We start from the raw sequence: 13,761 nt of genomic DNA on the forward strand, positions 1-13,761 counted from the left end.
GAGAAGATAAGAAATCTATTCTAGCTAGCAAGCCGACGATCAAGTGGAACCTCCAATTCACGAAATTCAGCGTGTGATTGGTGCCTTGATCATTTCAAATTAATTAAATTAAGGTACGTGTTCGCTAGTGAGAACTGAAACCAACTGATATGGCCGGTGGCGGGGGGAAATTAACTGAAGAATTGTCTTCCCGCAAAAAGAAAACCCTGAAGAATGGTCCAGGTGGAATGTACGTACATCCACTGTTCCTTTTTCCAAGGGGAAACAGAACTACCAAGTAACAAATTTTTCCACACAAGATGGAATAATTTGTCAAAGTATTGAGTAATAATTTCCCTGGAAGAAAATAGGAAGAAAACAACACTGAGCTTTCAGTTGTTGCTAGCTGGCTTGACCTGCTCAAGGGTCAAGACCAGATGAACGATTGAAGACCAAGCGATTGCTGGGTCGATCGTTTCAAAGTAATGTAGTGTCGATCGATAATAAAAAAAATTCAAAGTGACTACTCATAACGATTCAAGCGCCCGAGTCAAGTCGTTCCGTGGAAATTATTAGTTGCTGGTACATTTGATGGGGACTGAGAATGACACCCAACAATGAGATTTAGAATCCTAGCTAGCTAAAATAAACTCATGACGATACGTACAGACTACGTAAGCAATCCATATGTATATTTAGGAGATCTTTTATGGTACCCCGTAATAAAATTAGTCCGTCCATTCGGGAAAATCCAACGCTAGAGATTGATTTGTACTGCTTCAACGGGCCAGCGGTATATGCACTCCAACCCGAGCAAAGTGGAGCAGTATACGGAGATTGAGGGCAGTTTGGGAACATCGTAATATTTCAGCCCGCCCACCCGCTGACCTGACCCACGCCTACGCTGCGACGATTCCGGCCGCTGCCGCCGCACGCCCGATTTATCTCCCTCTGCGAGCCCCCTCCTCTTCCTCACGAAGAAGAGCGACTCCCGCAGTTTGGCCCCTTGGCTGATCGCGATTTAATGCTGAAAGCATTGATTTTTGTCTTATCAGATTCAGAAACATGAAGTTTGATCTGCGTGCCTACCCCCATACAACGTTCTGGAAATGGTGCTTTAGTTCGTGAATTTTAAAAATGTGTGTGGCTCGTTCAGTTTCTACCTTCTACAATGCAATCACACAGTCGGGACACAGACGATGTGACGCGGCAGCAAGCTCCCGGCCATGAGACACGGCTACCGGAAGGGCAACAACGGAGCACGGCTGGAGGTAGATGGACGGGGCAAACAAGGGCCGATGCCCCCGACGGCGGCAATGCCTATTTCCTGGAGTGACTTGGGGAGGGACGAGCGTAACGGCAAGATGCGGGATATGGGGCGAAGTATTAGCCCATCAGCCATCTATGAACGAACACATTTTTTACCGTGAAAACTAAAAAAGGTCTATATTACCCATATGAAATCAACGGTGAAATTAGAAATATACTGTTGCCTCTTCTCTGGCAGTATAGGGTACCGTAAAAAAGAGAGGTAGAGCGCCTCATCACATGCAATCAGGTGCACAACCTTTAACCTAAGTCACATGACTTTGGATCGTTGACATGTGGGCCCCCTCTGCACCTTGATATGAAGGTCAACAAAATCATAATTCAACCATACGCTTTCTATGACTTTCCAGTGTAATTTTTTTTTGGACATGTTCTATGATTCTACCCAGTAAAATTCATGATTTTACAGTAGTACTAGGGATGATCATAAGATACACGATCTTACAGCCTAGGCCTTTATCCAATTCAGAGAATACTGCACTTGCAGTATGTAGAATTTTATATCATTTCATCAAACGAAAACCATACAAATGCCGGTTCAATACTTTGTCACAATTACCTTCTCCATATAAATTATTAAGCTAAAATAGTGGCAAAATATGCATGCTCTTGCTAGATTATGCAGAAACAGAAGTAGTTCCAGAAAGACTTATGGACGAATTAGGGCAGGCCAAATAGCAAAAGGTTAAAATGAAGAACTAATACCAAACTAAGTGCATGTTTTGTCTTGGAAAGAAAAGATAGGAAATATATTCTAGGAAGTCGGCGACCAGTGGAAGCTCCAATCCACAAAATTCAACGCGATCGTTTCAAAGTAATGAAATTAAGGTAATATACTTGTTTTTCGCTGGTGAGAACTGAAAGCAACTGATATGAGGCACCCATGGATGGCGGTGGGAAATTAACTGAAGAATGGTCCAAGTGGAATGTACGTACTTCCAGTGTTTTCTTTTCCAAGTGGAAACATAGCTATAGTGAGTAACAGATTTTTCCACACAAGATGGAATAGTTTGTCAATGTAGTACAGTTTTGTCCGGGAAAAAATAGGAAGAAAACAACACTGAGCTTTCAGTTGTCGCTAGCTGGCCTGACCTGCGTTCATTAGTCAAGACCAAGTGATTGGTGCGTCGATCGTTTCAAAGTAATGCACTATTGACCGATATAGTAATTTTTTCAAAGTGACTAGGACCGATAGTGATTCGTTCATGCATCAATCTGCATCTGGCAGAAGAAAAACAAGAAGTGATAGGTTTGTACCTGGCTGCAGGTCGTGTTAGGCTGTTAGCTTCCCATGGCGACGACCATCGGCGTCGTCATCCTGCTCCTCATACTCGCATCCACACCGTTTCTGGCCGCCGCCGATTTCTGCGACAACGTCAAGGCCGCCGGGGCCGCCCTCTCCCAGAACGCCTCATCTTCCCCGGTACAGTTCGCCACCACCAGCTTCGGACAGGCCCCCGACGTTGTCTATGCGCTCGCGCTCTGCCTCGGCAACATCCTCGACGGCTCTTCCTGTGGTGCCTGCATCACCAACTTGTTCGCTAACGTGAACCAGACGCAGTGCGACAAGGTGGGCTTCAGCTACGGCGGCAACTGCACCATCGTCTACGGCGCCACCGCCGACATCCTAGCGGCGCCATCCAACACCACGGGGAGATCCGGCGACAACACGCCACCCTTCCAGGATTGGAACATAAGGAACGTCACCACCGGAGACGTCCCCCGCATCGTCAACCTCACCCGCGAGCTGCTGGTGAGGACCGCGGCGATGGCGGCCACCACGACGCCGAAGCTGTACGCCACGGGCGTCATGGACATGGAAAGAGTGACAACCTACCCCAACGTGTACTCCCAGGCGCAGTGCACGCCGGACCTGTCCGGCGACGACTGCTCGGCTTGCCTGCTGCGCCTCCTCGGCATGGTCAACTCCACTATGTCCCTACGCATGGGTGGGCGGATGGGTGTCACGCGGTGCTATTTCAGGTACGAGGCCTCTCATTTCTACGACGCCCAGCCCATGCTAAGCCTGCCGTCGTCGCCGCCGGGGCCGGCTCAGACTCTGACCAAACGCAGGAGCATGCTTTGGGTGATTCCCGTAGCTGTAGTTCCTCTAGCGGCAGCAGCGTTTCTCTTTTTCATCTGTTATTTTCGCCGGCTAAAAAGGCAAAGAAGAGGTATCTATGCTAATAATTATCTAGTGGAACGTTGTTATTCTTTCATATAATCTTTAAAATTTGTGGTAATAATTCTGGTATATGATATTTGATTGTACAAGCATCAAGAGGTGCTCACAGTTTGGAGTGGCAAGGGAAAAATTCGGACTTCTCTTTGTTTGAGTTTGAACAGCTACTGGAGGCCACAAGTAATTTCTCAGAAGAAAGTAAACTTGGACAAGGTGGCTTTGGCGCAGTCTACAAGGTAAATCAGTATAGAAGCATAATATGCATCATCTTTTGTATGAAACAAGTATTGAACCTGGCTTATAATTAACTTGGAGTAAATAGTAGAGGAGGATTAATTGCAATGAGCCTTGTTTTTTTAAGAAACAATGAGCCTAAGTTTTGAACATCCGGTTTTTTTTTTTCCAGGGCCATCTTCCAGATGGGTCGGAGATAGCGGTTAAGAGACTTGCTTCACATTCAGGACAAGGTTTTATGGAGTTTAAAAATGAAGTGCAGCTCATAGCCAAACTCCAGCACACAAATTTGGTTAGGCTCTTGGGATGTTGCTCTCAAGAAGAGGAGAAAATACTGGTCTATGAATACTTGCCAAACAAAAGCCTGGATTTCTTCATCTTTGGTATAAATTTGCATTTCTTAATTAACTTGAGACTTTTATTATGATTACTCTAGACTTTTATTTCTACCAGTCCTATGGGTATAATTTCATTCTCTCGGCTGTTTATTTTCACTATTCTAGGTGTTCTTCTACTGTTATACTAATATCTAATTGATGTGTGCAGATGAGAATAAAAGAGTTTTGCTGGATTGGACAAAACTTCTAGCAATAATTGAAGGAGTGGCACATGGACTTCTTTACTTGCATAAGCACTCTCGGTTACTTGTCATACATCGTGATCTTAAACCAAGCAACATTCTCCTGGACAGCGAAATGAATCCCAAAATTTCAGATTTCGGGCTAGCAAAAATATTCAGCTCAAATGACACCGAAGAAGACATTACAAGAAGAGTGGTTGGCACATAGTAAGTTTCTTAATAAAACTTCAATTGCAATTATATATACTGCATTTCAACGAGATAATGCAATCTTGACACTTACCAAATACCATTTCAGTGGCTACATGGCCCCTGAGTATGCTTCGAAGGGCATCTTCTCTATTAAGTCCGATGTCTTCAGCTTTGGTGTTATCATTTTTGAGATCCTTAGTGGAAAACGGAATTCTGGCACCCAGCAACGTGGAGGTTTCATCAATCTTCTTGGATACGTGAGCTTATAAACAAACTTAAGCTTCGGAAATTATCTCTTATTTTCATTTTTCATACAACCTAATGTTTGTAATGGAATTGTAAACAGGCATGGCAATTATGGGAAGAGGGGAAGTGGATTGACCTTGTTGATGCATCGTTGGTTTCTGATAGTCACTCGGCAAAGATAAGGAGGTGCATTAACATAGCATTATTGTGTGTACAAGAGAATGCAGTTGATCGTCCAACCATGGGTGATATTGTTTCACTGCTAAGCAATGAAACTATGATCTTGGCTGAGCCTAAGCAGCCAGCATATATCAATGTAAGAGTAGGAAATGAAGAGACATCCACTACTCAGGAGTCATATAGTATCAATGATGTGAGCATATCTATCACTAGTCCTAGATAGTCTCCCCCCATGTCATGTTCTTTAACTGTCTATTTGTAGTACATTCACACCAACATAAATGGTGTATAATGTGTAAGTTTAAGTGGTATTTCAAATGTGTGGTTTATGTACCCTAAGAAGTATAAGAGAAGGCTTCGAAGCTACTTGCAGTAACTTTTTCCATTCTCCTTTTGTTCTTAATTTTCAACTTTTACTTAACTTTAGTTATGTGCATGTGGTGTTTTTTCTACCTTTTTTGTCACATATAACTAAAACAGAATACAATTGTTGGTCGTGCGAAATGTTATTTTGATTATGCTAAGTTGGTCCATACATAATGAATTGGTATATACGAAAAAACAAGAACTGCTATGTTGGTCTATAACAACAACACTACAAACTGCAGTGTCTAAATGGTTGATACCAACGGAGTAGAGCTGGTTTTGGTGCTTGATGAAGCCTTCAACCTATCTATGATAGACCACGTCTATTCAAAAGCTTGCGCAATATGAATCGGCTTTTGTTCCTCCATAAGGAGCCTTCAGCTTCTTGTATATATATAGTAGGGGGCAAGTGCCTTGGCGGGTACATGAATCCTTCACCGAGCGGAACTCTTTTCGTTCCTTGTCCTACGATTGGTTGGTTTTCTTGGTTGGAGCCTTGGAGGGATTTCAACTATTCTATGGGTAGTTTTGGGGGAGTGGATTTGTGGCACATAGATCTCACATCAACTTTTATATCTATTGAACAAAAAGTCAAATTAAATTATGTCTTCATATTCGTGTTTTTGTGACAAAGGCTTTCAAAAAGATTCATTTTAAATACATTTTGATGAATTTAAAAAATAAATGTTAAATTTCAACTATTGAAACTTACTATAGGTGACCGATAAAATCACCATTTTGTGCCTACAACCGACAGAAAAAATGTTTTAAAAAAGAGTAAAATATACTGGAGGTCCTAAAAGTATTTCAAGTGTGTCAAATAAGTCCTAAAAGTTTAAAAACGTTCATTGTGGGTTATAAATGTGTGTAAGTCGTTCATCGCAGGTCCTAAAAGTATTTCAAGTGTGTCAAATATTTCCTGAAAGTCATAGGTAAAATACACATATAGGACCTGGGCTGAACGTTTTTAAACTTTTAGAACCTATTTGATACACTTGAAATACTTTTAGGACCTCCGATGTATTTTACTCTTTAAAAAGTTATCTATGAAACTTGATAAAAGCGAACGAAAATTCACCAGTTTCAGATGAAAAATTGTAAATTTCAATGACTGAAATTTAAAACTTATTGTGCCCTTGTGTGGGATACAACTACTTTACGAATTGCGAGAAAATCGAGCGGCCGGGCAAGGCTTGGCGGGGTGCGTGCCTCCGCACACTTTCCACCAATTTCCTGTAGTTTCCGTACTTCTTAATTATAGTACGAGTAGGTGCGATTTTCCTGTACTTCCGTTTGTTGAGATGAAGATGTGTCGAATTAGTCGTGGCCATGGGGGAAGAGAAATGAAGGAGTGGGACCAAAGCAGAGGGGGCTATGAGATGGGGAAGGGGCGTGTTCTCAATATTTGGGCGGCTATGAGATGGGGAAGGGGCGTGTTCTCAATATTTGGGCGGCTATGAGATGGGGAAGGGGCGTGTTCTCAATATTTGGGCGATGTATGAAATAGATTGCCCAAAGGAACGACTTTGAATTTAGGTTTCCCGTGGCAGGCTTTCCCATTTGCTGCGCAATTTTTTTCGCTCTCTTCTAATTTTGGACATGTGATTCAGTAGTTCTTGCTTTCAATGTAGAAATGATTTGCTGAAACAAATATCTTATATTATATTCCTACCGGCCGGCAGCTAGTATAGTAGACCGAGTGTATACGCAAGTGAAAGTGAAAACTGAGGTGACGACGAGATTGATTGATTAAATTGGTTGGAAAGCAACAGCAATAGTTGGCAGACTGGCCAGCCAATGTATAAAATTTCTTTCATTCTTCCAAGTTGTCTCACAAGCGACGTGGAAAGAACGCGATGGCCGGCCGTGCCAGACACGTATGAGCAGGTGAACTTCGACATCCATGACCTGAGTAATTCCGTATCATATTGAATAATCTGCCCTTGACTCTCTGAAAGCAAGACTTGCTCAACTGAAAGCAACGACTAAGAGAATTATCACCGGTTAGTCAATTTGGAGTCTTAAGGAATGGCGAATGAGTTGGCTGCTGGCCTAGCCCCCCTCCCCCCCCCCCCCGGGGGGGGGGGGGGGGCGACCCTAGTCGGCAGGCCCTTCGCTCCCGCCTTCGTCCCCTCCTCTCCATCGCCGCCGACAGGCACCGACGGGCTAAGCTTGATTGGCGCGACGGCTGCAAGGCCCTTCCCCCTCCTCTGCTCGTGGGAGGCCGTAGCGGATCGGCCCCTCGGGTGGCGGTGTTGGGCGGCCGTGGGGCCCAGCGACGCGGCGGTGGGTACCTGGTGCGACAAATCAGCTGACTGGTGGCGGCGTAGCGGCATCCTGCATCCCGCGCATGGTGCATCCGCTCCGGAGCTCCCGTCTCGGCAGGTGGCGGGTGGACGGATGCCCGGTCGGATCTCGCCGGGTCTGGCGTTTTTTGTCGGCTGGCGGCGCGGATCTGGTGGTCTATTGCGGTGGCGTGCCTCCTGGATGCTTGTTCTCGCGGGGGCTGGTGTGGGGGCACGGGTGTCTTTGGTGGATCGGTCGGTCTTCTAGGCGGCGTTGAATGTCGACCGTGGGCCCGGTCTAGTGGCAGATATAAGATCCGGTTGCCTGCGGCCCGAGGAGTGGCTTCGGTATGTCATCGCAGCAGTGCTGGTGGACGTTTCTCGATGGTGCTCAACTACGAGGGGTTGATTTGGTCCGCGTTGGATGCCTTCGCTTTCTGCCCTTCTTTCTTGGTGTTTATTGTGGCATCGGTGTGAGGGTAGCCCTCCATGCATTGTTGTGTCATCGTAGAATCAGCAGCAATGACCATGGACATGGTGGCATACGAGAGTGCTCAGTGGTTGCCGTCGGTAGTCATTGAGTTGTGCCTCCTCCGGTCCACAGAGACCGGCTGGGAACATATGTGTCGACGCTTCCTGTTGTGGTGGTTCTGACCCAAACCAGATGGCTGATGTCGGGCTGGGAGTGAAAGGTGGTCCCTTTCACTCTTAATACTATTGTTCGGTGGTCGTGACGTGGATGGTCGGCGATGCCCATGGGCATGTATGCCGGGACAGCGGTCTCCATGGTTAGCTTTCCGGCAGGCATCATGATGGGGTTGGTGGCTTCATCTTTTTGTCATGTGGGTGACTAGGGATGTAGTGTTGGGAAGCCCGGGCTTGCTTTGACAGGGCCCAGATCTGGGGTCGACAAGTTGGCCCTTGTTGGGGTGGTGGCCGTGACTCGTCTTGGTGGTACAAGCAAGTGTCTGAGTCAAAGCCTCGCGTGCATCGCCCGTGGGCGCCGCTTGCTTCTTGAAGACAGTGTCCTTTGATTTTGTTTTTGCGCCAGGGATGATGGTGAAAACCATTATCTGTTCTCAAACTCGGCAGCAGCGATGCTTCCCGCCGTCACACTCTTTGGGGCATTGTCATTAAGCTTAGGGGTGTCTGTTCGGTCCTCAGCGAGGTGTTAGACTTGTTCTAGGTTCTTACTTCTCTTTTGATCTTCTTTGTAAGGGGTGTTTCCCACCATATTGTATCGTTCGACCGTGAACTTTGGTTCGGTGCTTTATTTATAATACGACGCGAAAGCCTGTTTCGAGGAATGACGAATTTCTATGTAATAATGACAAAGGCTGATCGCATGCGAGCGTAAATGGTGGGAAGGACCCTTCAACCGGCTAATCGTATGCGAGCGCCCACCGCCCTCATGTCCGTTGGATGGACTCCGTCAGCTGATGAGGAGTTAACCCCTTCGTGTCCACGTTCTACAACTAGCACATTGTTACAGAAAAAGGTTGTGGAACTAGCCCCTTGTTGCAACCGACCAATGATACATCCCGTAGCGGCTAGATCCGACAACATGACCTATGTTGCAAAACAAATCCCGTGACACGACTCATGTTGCAAAATAATTATGCAACACGACCCATGTTGCAAAAAGAAATCCCGCAATACAACCTATGTTGCAAAAAAAAATAGTAACATAACCTCTGTTGCAAATGTCTTCGTAACAAGACATCCATTGCAAAGTAAAGTCATCACATCCGGTGCAGCTCCTGGTCCACCTCATCACTGTAGGAGAGGATAATCAACTGCTTCCCGGAGAAGCCGGTCGCCGTGGAGAAAGATGGCCTCGGAGAGTGACGACAATGACGCCACGAGCTGGCATAGCTGGAAGGAGATCTGCAGCACGCGAAGAACCACAACATCGACATCGTGGACGACGGTGAGCGAAGATGGTGAGGACGGGGTCGGGGCATGGCAGAAAGGGGAGGATGTAAGACGTTGTGTGGGCCGCACTGAATCCGTGCTTAAATAGTCGTGGCCAAACGAACCACGGGGCAACCCGCTTCAATGCAGCGCACTAGCCGGTGTACTCTAAGGGTTGTTGCATCGGCATTGAAGTGGCGCCGTCCTCTCGGCTGGTCGCGTCACTCCGACTGGCATCAATGTCATGCAGTCACGTTCATTCTGGAGCATTAGGATGAACGTATGATAACCGCCGCACACGGAGATCGTTTTTTGGGTGAGGAGGGTTTGGGATGGGACTGGGGTTTCAGATGCATACAGGCGAACCGGGCACCAGTATACCTTCTCCTGGTTTCTGTCTGATTTACGGCAAAATGGACACGCGGAAGCATCCACGAACAGATAGGGGTCCATGTTAGGTGACAAACTACGTTCCAACATGTCGGTTTAAACGTTTGGGGACGTTCTAAGAGTCGGCGTTAGAGACGTCCTATCTATTTAAAAAAGGAGCAAAATACTACTCCCTCCGTCTCAAAATAAGTGTCTTAAGCTTAATACAAATTTATACTAGAGCTAGTACAAAGTTAAGAAAGTTATTTTGAGACAGAGGGAGTACTGTTTTAAAAAATAAAATATAATTCTGTTCCTGCCGTCCCGGAGCTGGTAGACCGAGAGCGTGTGACGCTGTGAGTGAGGCAGTGATGTGAACAATCTGAAGTCGAGAAATGAACTTCAAACGCTGTAGAAACTTTTTCCACCAACGACAGCGAACTCTCCGAAGACCAGATGACCTTGACCTCCTCTACATTTTGCCATGTTAAAGCCACGGGAAGCAGAGGCAATCAAGACAAGCAGCACCAGGCGTCACACGTACGTACGTACGGTCAGCATGGCGGGCGTGCTGCTCCTCCTCCTCCTCCTCATGCCGGCGTCGGCGACGGCGATCGGCCACGTCTGCGGCAGCGGCGGCAACTACACGGCCAACAGCACCTACCAGTCCAACCTCGCCGTGCTCAACGCCACCCTCCCCGGCAACGCCTCCTCCTCCCCGCAGCTCTTCGTCACCGCCACCGCGAACGCCACGGCTAACTCCACGGCCGGCGTGGTGCGCGCGCTCGCGCTCTGCCGGCACGACACCACCAACCTCACCTCGTGCAGGGAGTGCGTCGCCTCCTCGTTCGCCTACGCGCACAAGATGTGCCCGAACCACACGGCCGCGACCGTCTACTACGACTATGACGAGGTGGACGCCTTAAAACCAGGGTGCCTCCTCGGCTTCTCCGGCGACCGCGGCTTCCTCAGCCCGGCGTCCGGCACCACCGGTAACGGAACCTTCTTCCAGTATTTCAACACGGCCATCATCCCCGGCAACGCTGGCATCGTCGCTGCCGCCGTCCGCCAGCTCCTGTCACAGACGGCGCGGAACGCGGCCGCCGCGGCCAGGAGGTTCGCCACGGGGTTCATGGACTCCATTGGCCCCGGCACCACGACAACGCTCTTCTCCCTGGCACAGTGCACGCCGGACCTCTCCACCGGCGACTGCCTGGCGTGCCTCCAGCAGCTCGTGGGCTCGATCAACGCCACCAACAACCTTTGCCTGGGAGGACGGATCTTCCGGCTCCGCTGCAACGTCAGGTTCGAAGCGTTCATGTTCTTCGACGACAAAAGCATAGGGCGGATTCCATCCCCATCATCCCTCGCTCAGGCACCGGCGCCGGCTCCAGCTCCGGCAGGCAAGCGTATGTGATTGTGATGCACACAACCTTAATCCTAGATTCATTAATTATGTGCCATGTTACTTATGCTGATTCGTGGACGACGGATGTTATATTTTGAAGGACATGGAGTCAAACCTTGGGTAATTGCCTTATCGGTGGCTGCTGCAGTAGCAGTAGCACTAGCTGCTCTCTGCTTCATCGTCTTTTGTATTCGGCTTAGAACAAGGAACAAAAAGAAAGGTGGGCAAATTTGTTACCGAAATTTATAAACATTTTTAATTAAATAAATAAATATTAACAGCACTGAGTTCATAATTTTCAGGTAAAGGGACCTTACAAGAAAAACGTGCTCATGAGTTTCAAGAAGGAGATGAGGTTTGGGAAATGGAAGCAGAGCTGTCTGAGTTTGTAGTATTTGACTTTAATCAGATATTAGAGGCTACAGATAACTTTTCCGAGGAAAACAAACTTGGCGAAGGTGGATTTGGCCCTGTTTATAAGGTGAATATACTTGTATATAACAACGCTACGTAATTATCCTTGTTTTCTAGGTAGGACAATATACATCACCATTATTGTCAGAGTATATATAAGAATTAACACAATGAATAACAGGAAGAATATTATCCGTCAGTAAGCAACAAATCGTTGCACGATACTAATAGATGTTTTTTTTCCTAGGGCCGCTTTCCTGACGGAGTGGAGATAGCAGTTAAGAGACTTGATTCGGATTCAGGACAAGGTTTCATAGAATTCAAAAATGAAGTCGAGCTCATAGCCAAACTGCAACACAGGAATTTGGTTAGGCTCATGGGATGTTGCTCACAAGGAGAGGAGAAAATACTGGTCTATGAATACTTGCCAAACAAAAGCTTGGACTTCTTTATCTTTGGTACGTATTTGTGTTCTCAGATTCATATGCAATATTTTGTTGTCAGACTGGTACCTGGAAAGTTACTCGAATTAAGGTTCTTGTATTTTGATTTTTTTTCTTTACTTGTTTTCCCTCTCTTATACTAACATTAAATTTCCGTGCAGATGAAGATAGAAAAGCCCAATTGGACTGGGACAAACGTATTGTGATAATTCTAGGAACAGCAGAAGGACTTCTTTATCTACATAAGCACTCTAGGTTGCGTGTTATACATCGAGATCTTAAACCAAGCAACATTCTTTTGGATAGCCAAATGAATGCGAAAATATCAGATTTTGGATTAGCAAAAATATTCAGCTCAAATAACACCGAAGCAGATAGAACAAGAAAAGTGGTTGGCACATAGTAAGTTTCATCTGAATTACTCCACTTATATACTCCTTCCGTAAACTAATATAAGGGTGTTTAGATCACTAAGTATTGATCTAAACACTCTTATATTAGTTGACATAAGAAGTATATTATTTTGCAAGTCACTCGTATAGTAATTTGACATATATTTTCATACTATTTTAGTGGCTACATGGCACCTGAGTATGCTTCGCACGGCATTTTCTCTGTCAAATCGGATGTATTCAGCTTTGGTGTTTTAACTCTTGAGATTGTTAGCGGGAAGCGGAATTCCCATGAATGTGGAGCTTTTGTTAACCTTCTTGGACATGTAAGTACATGTTTACACATCCATCTAACTAAAGAAAATGATTTGTCTTATTCTGTGATCAACTAAGTATTTGATGAAATTTCAAATAGGCTTGGCAATTATTTGAAGAGGAAAGCTGGAGTGAACTCATTGATCCAGCATTGCTTCCCAAATTTCATTCGACAGAAATGATGAGATGCATTAACATTGCATTGTTGTGCGTCCAAGAGAATGCAGTTGATCGACCGACCATGTTGGATGTAATTGCAATGCTAAGCAACAAGACCATGATCCTACAAAAGCCTAAGCACCCAGCATATTTCAGCTTAAGCACCGCAGGGAACAAACAAGCACCCACTACTACTCAGTCTTGTAGTGTTAATGATGTGACTATATCTACGATGACACCTAGATAGTTCAACTTTGTATCGACATTGTTTTAAATAAGAAACTGTATAGTGTGGAAGTTCTAAATTAATAAATGAAGTGCAGAGCTTCTTCTTTATATATTACAAATGTATGTGTCTTGTACAATGGATGTAACCATCAAAATTTTAGTTCTGTTAATGTGTATTGTTATTATTTGGCATCCTACCGATGGTTGTAGGGGGTCGAACTACCAATCTCTACTCCTCAAGGGCAGTTCATAGGTTCTTTCATTCATTCGTTACCTCCATCCACGATTGCTAATACCGATCCTGCCAAAAAATTTAACCGTTCAGACTCCCCATCGGGTTACCGGGCTTTTTTTGTCATTCAAACTCCTTGCCGGTTTACCAATTTTTTTTTTATTTTCAACCTTTGGACGGTGTCACCGTCTACTGATTCTTCAACCTTCGCCATGACTCTTCCTGCTACATTCCAGCCTCCTTGCCAAGTTCGCATGCTCCTCCGCCCCGCTTTCTACTCCACCCATAGCCGCTCGACATTGACCTACTGCCAT

The 13,761-nt window shown here is 45.9% G+C and overlaps 2 protein-coding genes across 2 annotated transcripts; both read left to right on the forward strand.

The window, feature by feature from the left end:
- Positions 1-2,519: 2,519 nt before the first annotated feature.
- Positions 2,520-5,298, forward strand: LOC123442541 (cysteine-rich receptor-like protein kinase 10). The gene is made up of 6 exons (XM_045118610.1): positions 2,520-3,482; positions 3,584-3,726; positions 3,897-4,107; positions 4,271-4,511; positions 4,603-4,753; positions 4,843-5,298. Exons 1-6 carry the CDS (start codon positions 2,600-2,602, stop codon positions 5,143-5,145), a joined length of 1,932 nt encoding a protein of 643 aa, XP_044974545.1. The 5' UTR covers positions 2,520-2,599; the 3' UTR covers positions 5,146-5,298.
- Positions 5,299-10,365: 5,067 nt separating this feature from the next.
- On the forward strand, positions 10,366-13,296 carry LOC123442540 (cysteine-rich receptor-like protein kinase 10). Its single transcript, XM_045118609.1, has 7 exons — positions 10,366-11,265; positions 11,365-11,484; positions 11,567-11,745; positions 11,926-12,136; positions 12,283-12,523; positions 12,695-12,839; positions 12,929-13,296. Exons 1-7 carry the CDS (start codon positions 10,416-10,418, stop codon positions 13,232-13,234), a joined length of 2,052 nt encoding a protein of 683 aa, XP_044974544.1. The 5' UTR covers positions 10,366-10,415; the 3' UTR covers positions 13,235-13,296.
- Positions 13,297-13,761: the final 465 nt, after the last annotated feature.

This window comes from Hordeum vulgare, chromosome 3H (assembly GCF_904849725.1).
Source record: "Hordeum vulgare subsp. vulgare chromosome 3H, MorexV3_pseudomolecules_assembly, whole genome shotgun sequence".
Classification (NCBI taxonomy): domain Eukaryota; kingdom Viridiplantae; phylum Streptophyta; class Magnoliopsida; order Poales; family Poaceae; genus Hordeum; species Hordeum vulgare.

What these genes read in the sequence shown, in the direction of transcription:
- LOC123442541 (XM_045118610.1), top strand. Translation starts at nt 2,600, where the DNA reads ATGGCGACGACCATCGGCGTCGTCATCCTGCTCCTCATACTCGCATCC. An exon ending in GCTTTGGCGCAGTCTACAAG is followed by an intron (nt 3,727 to 3,896) that starts GTAAATCAGTAT and finishes TTTTTTTTCCAG; the next exon opens with GGCCATCTTCCAGATGGGTC. An exon ending in CCTGGATTTCTTCATCTTTG is followed by an intron (nt 4,108 to 4,270) that starts GTATAAATTTGC and finishes TGATGTGTGCAG; the next exon opens with ATGAGAATAAAAGAGTTTTG.
- LOC123442540 (XM_045118609.1), top strand. Translation starts at nt 10,416, where the DNA reads ATGGCGGGCGTGCTGCTCCTCCTCCTCCTCCTCATGCCGGCGTCGGCG. An exon ending in AGAAAAGTGGTTGGCACATA is followed by an intron (nt 12,524 to 12,694) that starts GTAAGTTTCATC and finishes ATACTATTTTAG; the next exon opens with TGGCTACATGGCACCTGAGT. An exon ending in TTGTTAACCTTCTTGGACAT is followed by an intron (nt 12,840 to 12,928) that starts GTAAGTACATGT and finishes AATTTCAAATAG; the next exon opens with GCTTGGCAATTATTTGAAGA.